Source organism: Notolepis coatsorum (assembly GCF_963971535.1).
Source record: "Notolepis coatsorum genome assembly, chromosome: 6".
Lineage (NCBI taxonomy): Eukaryota > Metazoa > Chordata > Actinopteri > Aulopiformes > Paralepididae > Notolepis > Notolepis coatsorum.
In genome coordinates this window covers 68,918,285-68,925,683 of record NC_140170.1, presented here as the reverse complement: position 1 = coordinate 68,925,683, position 7,399 = coordinate 68,918,285, and the positions used below count along the sequence as shown (strand labels likewise).

At 50.4% G+C, this 7,399-nt stretch overlaps 1 protein-coding gene across 1 annotated transcript; it reads left to right on the top strand.

The window, feature by feature from the left end:
* The first annotated feature begins 416 nt into the window (after positions 1-416).
* On the top strand, positions 417-5,343 carry ap5b1 (adaptor related protein complex 5 subunit beta 1). The gene is made up of 3 exons (XM_084316429.1): positions 417-786; positions 1,710-2,507; positions 3,114-5,343. Exons 1-3 carry the CDS (start codon positions 649-651, stop codon positions 5,109-5,111), a joined length of 2,934 nt encoding a protein of 977 aa, XP_084172555.1. The 5' UTR covers positions 417-648; the 3' UTR covers positions 5,112-5,343.
* The last annotated feature ends 2,056 nt before the right edge of the window (positions 5,344-7,399 follow it).

Below are 7,399 nucleotides of genomic sequence, written 5' to 3'. Positions count from 1 at the left end.
AAAACATACTTATATTCTAGAAGGTATTTTTGTATGAATGTATGAATGAAAAGGTATAACGTTCCTACATCCTGAACGATAGATAATCGATGTTGAATGGGCCATAGTAATGTTAATGTCAATATATATACCAATACAATTTAAAAAGTTATAGCCCTGCAAAGAAGGTGAGCCACTCCATAGATTTATAGCGCTGGCAGAGAGGGGCATTAGATGGGTACAATGCTCGGCAGGCAAGTGTTAAGGGGATGCAGACCAGAGAAAGACGTTTGTCTTGTACATCAGGGTCCCCCATTTTCAATTCATAGTGAATGCAAGATGCAACTGATGCAGTTGACGAGGACCCACCGAACGCACCATCAACACCATGCGAAGCTAGCGACGGTCACGTGATAACACGGAACTCAGGAAGGAAGGAGTGTTTTGTGATGATGATGGTGTTACTTATTATCCGTCTTATCGTTCAGTTTAATAACGTTACAGTTTAATCCGTTCAATGAATCATCAACGTTGAATTATAGGTTCGTTCCCCCATTTAACTGATCGATTGTGTGGATATTGGATTTGAACTCGGTCGGTGCGCTTAGTTGATCACTTGCATTATTATTACCTAATTCGGTTATTATAGCCAGGTTTTCTCTCTCGACCATGGCAGTGAATTGGCCCGAGAGGATCGCAGTCTTCTCCCGAAGTCCATCCAAATTCCTGTCCTGCACAACCTCGGAGTGTTTTCTTGCCGACGTGCTGCGTGAGCTTAGAGATGACAGAGTCAGTGACAACATCAAGGTAATTGATCATGTCATATGCAAAGCAAGAAAATGCATTGTGAATGAATGAATTAAACAGTACGGCTCAATACACACAATTGTTAAGGGGATGTAGACCAGACCCACCCACCCCTCCTACCCAACCCCCCCCCCCCCCCCCCCCACCCAACCACCTCAAATGTACAGCCCCCCCCCCACCTACCCAACCTCCAATGTACAGTTTCAAATGTATATACTCTTTTTTCTGGACTCTTTTCGTATCACAAACAGTACTGTATTTGCAAATCTGGTATGTCATAAATGTATAGATGTAGCAGTACTGTCTATCTGTATGTCATGTATGTCATATATGTTACGATTAATTGAAAATGGGGGACCCTGATGTAAACAAGACGAAAGTCTTTATCTGGTCTGCATCCCCTTAACAATTGTATGTATTGAGCTGTACTGTACTGTACCCATTCTGCAATCTATTAATAAAGTTTTCAATCAATCAATCCCCATTTTCAATTCATAGTGACATTTATGACATACACAACATACATGACATCATGACATTTATGGCATAGGGACATACATGACATACAGGTATATAGTACTGTTACATTTGTGACATATATGATATGCAAATTATACAGTACTGTTACCCATAGATCCTACATATGATGGGGAGGAGACTGTACATTAGGAGGGGGGGGGGGGTGGGAGAGAAATATACATACGGTGGGGAGATAATATATACATGTGGTGGGGAGGAGACTGTACATTAGGACGGGGGGGGGGGGGGTTTGGACATTTACGGTGGCCAGTTTTGAATTGCAGCCTCCCGTAGGTGCTCTTTTAGAGCGGTTTTGAATGTGGGTAGCGATTCACATTCCTTGTCTGTTCTGTTTTCTTGCCATGTAATCACCGATGGCTCCATGGTTCTCTCTTCCAACTAAGGTCCTGCTGCTGTCCCCGCTCTGCGAGTACCCAACGCGGCTCTGCCCCTCAGTCTCGGTGGGCGAGGAGACCGCCCTGGAGCTCGTGTCCGTGTTCCTCCAGTGTCCTCCCAAGTCCTCCCAGCTCCGGTGCCACCTCCTCCTAGCGCTCACCTCTGTGCTCCTCTGCTCCTCCTGCGTGAGCGCCCACTCCCGTGCCTCTCGAGATTTCACGGGCCTCCTCCTTCAGATAACCCAGGACACCGGTGATCTCAACGCCGGCGCCGCCGCACAGCGTTCTCTGCGGTCAACCGCTTGCGAGTGCCTGCGGGAGCTGGAGGCCTGTTGCCCGGGTCTGCTCTCCCAGCACCTGGAACTCCTGAGTGCCCTTAGACAGCAGGAAACCGCCAGGCTTCACCAGGCCTACACGGGGCTCCACACTCTGGGATTAAGGAACGCCGTGTACCTGCTCACCCAGCAGAGAGGAGCCGGCGCTGTGGCGCTTAAAGCTCTCCTGGGGGGCAACGAGGCAGACACGTGGGAAGCGGACCCAGACTCTGGCTCGCTGACGTGGAGAGATGCGGCCGTGCCCTCTCCCCTCACCCTGGGTCCCATGGGGAGGGTGCCCACTCTTCAGACCGGAGCGGATTGTAAGGAGCTGCGCTCGCTCCTCTCCGCGCTCCTGGAGGAGTCCTACCTCCTCTCGCCCCTCTCCCAGGCCGCGCTGCTCCACTGTCTGATAGAGGTGGTTGCCATGGTGCCCGGCGTTTCCCCGGGGATCTTCAGAGCTCAGCTACTCCGACTGCTGGGCACGAGTGAGGTAGGTCTACAGGGCACGGATAAGAATATACTTGTTTATACGCCTGAGTCTCCTGAACACGGAGAGACCGATCCCAAGTCGATCGGCACTTTCTCGGCCGAGCTATAGTCACTTTTCCGCACCTACTCCCGAACTCCGCACGCGCAGATTGATACACCTAGATCTCTGGACAATCCAGAGACACTCCGTGGGCAATCTGCGCATGTGGAGTTCGGGAGTAGGTGCCGATCGACTTGGGATTGGTCTCTCCGTGTTCAGGAGACTCGGGGCGTATAAAAGTCTATGGGATCATGTCTCCCACACCCCACAGCCGTAGCTACAACCACTTAATGTCAAGGCTCTCATCCACATTCATTAATTTTCTCCCCCCGCTCTCTCTCCCATGAGCTCAATGTGTTTTGATTGATTGAAAACTTTATTAACAGATTGCAGAATGGGTACAGAATACAGTACGGCTCAATACAAACAATTGTTAAGAGGATGCAGACCTGAAAAAGACTTTGGTCTTGTTTACATCAGGGTTCCCCGCAGAAGTGCAGTGGTCTATTGTAAACAACAGGCCTTGATGACCCTCTTTTCTTTTCTAAAAATAAAATCTAATTTCAGGTGTGCCTCCTCCACGCCACTCTGCTGATGAAGGCCGCATTCACAGACAGCCTCTTCAGCGCCGAGGACGAAGCCTTCGTCCTCAAGCGCCTGGTGGGGCTGGCGCAGCACCCGCTGGTGAGTAAGCCCGAGAAGCTCTTCTACGTGGACTGCATCCTGCACTTCCCCGAGAACAGGCCGATCGGCTGCGGTGACGGCGACGAGACCCTGCCCGTGCTGCTGACCCCCCGGCTGGCGTCCGCCCTGGTGCCCACCGTGTTCAACGACAGCGCCGGCATGCTGGCGCGGCTCAACCTCCTGTCGCTGGTCTACCTGGAGGAGGGCGAGGAAGGGGAGGGCGAGGGAGGCAGAGGGCTGGCCTACCTCTACGAGCACCTCGCCTCTCTGCTCGCCATCGTGGAGAACCGGGGCAGCCGAGAGACGGTCGTGACGTTCTTCAGGGCCTCCTTCCTCTTCCTCTCCCACTTCTGCCACGTGGAGCGGTACTCCGCGAGTCTGACCGGGAGACTGTGCGAGCTCTACCTCGGACAGACCCAGCTGGCCCCGCACCTCATCAACCTGGCCGACCGGACCCAGGACAGGCTGGAGGAGTCGGGCTGGGCCATGGGGCTCCTGGGGGCCCTACAGACAGCCATCACCACGGCGCCTCTGGCCCGGCTCACCTTGCAAGACCTCCGCTGCCATCTGAAGATTTTGGCTCGGGTGGCGGAGGAAGGGGACATCTCGCAGAAGAGCACGCTCAGCTTCCTGTTCAGCGTCACCACTTCCTCTTCCTTCTTGCTGTGCGTGGACGGCGACTGGCGTCTGGGTAGCGGCGTGCTCGGAGTGTGCGGGCGGCTGCTCCTGCACCCCAGCCTGGACGCGCTGCTCACCCCTCTGGCCGACCTCCTGCAGCATCTCACCTGCCACTACGGGGACACGGACATCCAGGACCACGCCCGCCTCTACTACACCCTCCTCACCACCCTCTCCCGCGAGAAGCTGGGCGGGGTGCTGGCCCAGGGCGGGACCGAGGGAGGGCGGCAGGCCAAGGCGCGCTCGCTGTCCTCCATTGTGGCAGAGAGCGAGGAGCTGATCAGCACTTTGACCATCCAACAAACGGAGAGAGCGATATTTGAGCTGGTCAAACTGGACACTCGCGAATCGGAACGGGTAGTAACGGGTGATGATGGTTCAGGGCGGGAACTTAACGTTGAATTGCATGCGGAACCGGATAATTCTGAGAAACCTCCGGGTCTGGAGAGACCCGTGACGGAGGCCTACAGAGCCCAGTTCCACAGCCCCGACTTCGCCTCAGAGATCACCCTCCTCTACCAGCTGAACCACGGCGACGTTCACGACCCCCGCTTCGACGAGCTCTTCAGCATCCGCCTGCACTTTGACCTCACGGACGACCACTACGAGGAAGTGAGCGACATCAGTGTCCCGTGTCTGTTCCGGGAAAGGGCCCCCCCGGTGGTCAGGCTCAGACTGCGGCCTAGGCGGCCCTACCCCACCGTCCTCCACGCCGGCGCCGTCTTCACCACTCGGGACGGGTTCTCCTGGCACACGGTGTTGGCCGACATCCGGGTGGATTTCTCCCAGGCGTTCCTGCCTCTGCCCGTCCCCCTGGCCTGGGGAAGTGAGAACCGCTCGAGGGCGTTCGAGGGACTATGGACGGAGCTGTGCTCCGGGAAGTGCGCAGAGGGGGATCTGGCGGACTGCGCTGCCAGCTTGTTCTGTTGCGAGCTGGAGGAGGCGGCAGCAGCGGCGCTGGGCGTCTTGGTCGAGAAGCACTTCCTGCCGTACCTGATACCGGACGTGTCCGATGAAGACGAGGAGTACAAGGTGCTGCTCTTCCTCCCGCCGCAGTGTCACGTCCTGCTGAGGATCAGCACAGGGGAGGATGCTGTGCAGTTCAGCATCGCCACGGATAACTGGGAGCTCCTGCCTTACATTAACTCTTATCTACAGACTATTACCACCAAGCCCTCGCAGGAAGTCATTGCTGACAGTTGACAATGAGATGTACAGATCTAGGCTTCTTTTAATGAAATAAGACTTTTTAACTGTCGTGTCCAGTGTTTCATGTTGCAGTGCCTTAGCGACTTTGTCGTCTCCTTTCTAAATGGAATTGACTGCGGAACAAAATAGAATTGATCAAAATAACGATCACTGCACTCTTGAATAATGACTTGAGTAAAAGCGTTTATTGTAATTTATCTTCTGAATAAAATCACATTTTACTTTTTGTCTGAAAGTTCTATTTGAATGAACCACAAAATACATAAAAGGTATTGTATTAGAGTCGCACAGGAACACAGCTCACTGGATTGTTCAACAGTAGAGGTATTCTCAGCGTAAAAAAAGGAATCCTACAAAATCATAAGGATGTATAACATTCCTTTAGTGTAAATAGGGATGGGTACCGAATTCGGTACTTTTGAGGTACCGAACCGAAACACGTCGGTACTACCGAGTATCGAATCAAGTGAGATACCGAATATTTTTTTTTTATTTTTTTTACTTTTTTCTTTTCATGTCAACATTCACACGCACAATATATGCTTACCTAGGATTTGACTTGATTGACAACAAAGCAGTCGGAGCAATGACAAGCCGAAAACTGTCGAAATTGTAGTTATTTGAAGTTTGGATTCTTTTTTTTACGACTGAGGTAGGTAAATAAAATTTTTGAGACTAAAGTACCGAAAAAAGGTACCGTTGGGTACCGGTATCGATTCACAGGTACCGGTATCGGTTCAAATGTGAAAGGTACCCATCCCTAAGTGTAACAGAGAAGATGTCTTGGAAGTTACTACCCCCAGTGCGTCGTAAATGGTGCATTTATATAATCGCTTTTATCCAAAGCGCTTTACAATTTGTTCCTCACATTTTACCCATTCACTCAGACACAGACGGCAGAGGCAACCATGCAAAGTGCCCAATCTGCTCATCAGGAGCAGTTAGGGGTGAAGTGTCTTGCTCGAGGACACTTCGACAAGCTGCCCGGGAATCGAACCGGGAACCATCTGATTACCAGACGACGATCTACCTCCCGAGCCACTGTCGCCTGCGTCGTAACTGTACACACAGGCTGGTTCCAAGACGTCACATCGGTCTGAGAGAAGCATTGAGCATAGGAAATGTGCAAGGACCAGCGTTTTCTGTTGTGGATGGTTAAAGTCTTTGTCTGCATGTTGCGGATTAAAGGTTTTTAGTTTCAAGACCCTGTGTGCAGCCTGTCTGACGGAACCCGGGACTCTGTAAGCTAATGATTATGCATCAATTAGACTACAGCCAGAGTATTTCATACCACTTAAGAGCACGCCAACTTTTTGGGAAATTAGCTTATTTGCCATCTACCCTGGAGTTAGACAAGCAGATGCATACCCTTTTCTTCTCTGTGCATGCATTAGGCTTAGGGAACAGCCGCACCGTTAGCCTAGCTTAGCGTCATTCACTGGAAGTAGGTGTGCCAGTGTAGCCTAGTTCCCAACAGTCCCGAAATACACTCAAACGTTCTTGTAAACATGTTGTATTTACCACGTGGAGGCAGCAGTGGTTCTGCAAAATATTGTTCAGAGTATAATTTGCTTAGAAAATGAAAATGTACCAAAATTTCATGTGGTAAATACACAGGTCACAACATGTTTACAGGAATGTTTTGGAGTTGTGTTTGGAGTGTATTTACACTCCGGCTAGTTGACCTCAGTGGGGTCGCGCTCCTCCGCCTCCGATGGGTCAAATATAGAGGACAAATTTATAATAAAGCATAATTTAATGCACAAAGTCAATTTCAGACAGGAGCATGACCCCATTGACTACGTTTGTGGCCAACTATCCGGAGCTAGTATGAGGAACAGCATGGATTGTGTTGATAAAGGACTACTGATCAATACCACCATTGTTAAGTAAGAAATATAGGACTAGGGTTCCAAGCATCAACTATCCCTTTAACACTTTGGTTGCCTAAGGTTAAATTAATGATATACCATAGATTGCCAGCGCTATTTGTCTATGGAGAAAGTCCCCTTCTTTGCAGGGCTATAACTTTTTAAATTCTATTGCTACATTGCCATTATTAGGGCCCATTCAAAGTCCTATATGTATTGTTCATTGTGTAGCAACGTTAAACTTTTTCATTCACATATTCATAGTAAAGTATGGTCTAATGTATAAGTATGTTTTCATCTCTTTCTGCAGCTTTCTCCAGAACGTGATATATAGCCCCAAATGCATTATATTGATGATGAAATACAGTTTGATGGCAATCAGCGCGATATAAAAAATTCCAACTAGACGTA

Excerpts from the sequence above, each read along its gene's own strand:
- ap5b1 (XM_084316429.1), top strand. The coding sequence starts at position 649 with ATGGCAGTGAATTGGCCCGAGAGGATCGCAGTCTTCTCCCGAAGTCCA. Across the intron at positions 787-1,709 it reads GAGTCAGTGACAACATCAAG|GTCCTGCTGCTGTCCCCGCT; the intron begins GTAATTGATCAT and ends CTTCCAACTAAG. Across the intron at positions 2,508-3,113 it reads GACTGCTGGGCACGAGTGAG|GTGTGCCTCCTCCACGCCAC; the intron begins GTAGGTCTACAG and ends ATCTAATTTCAG.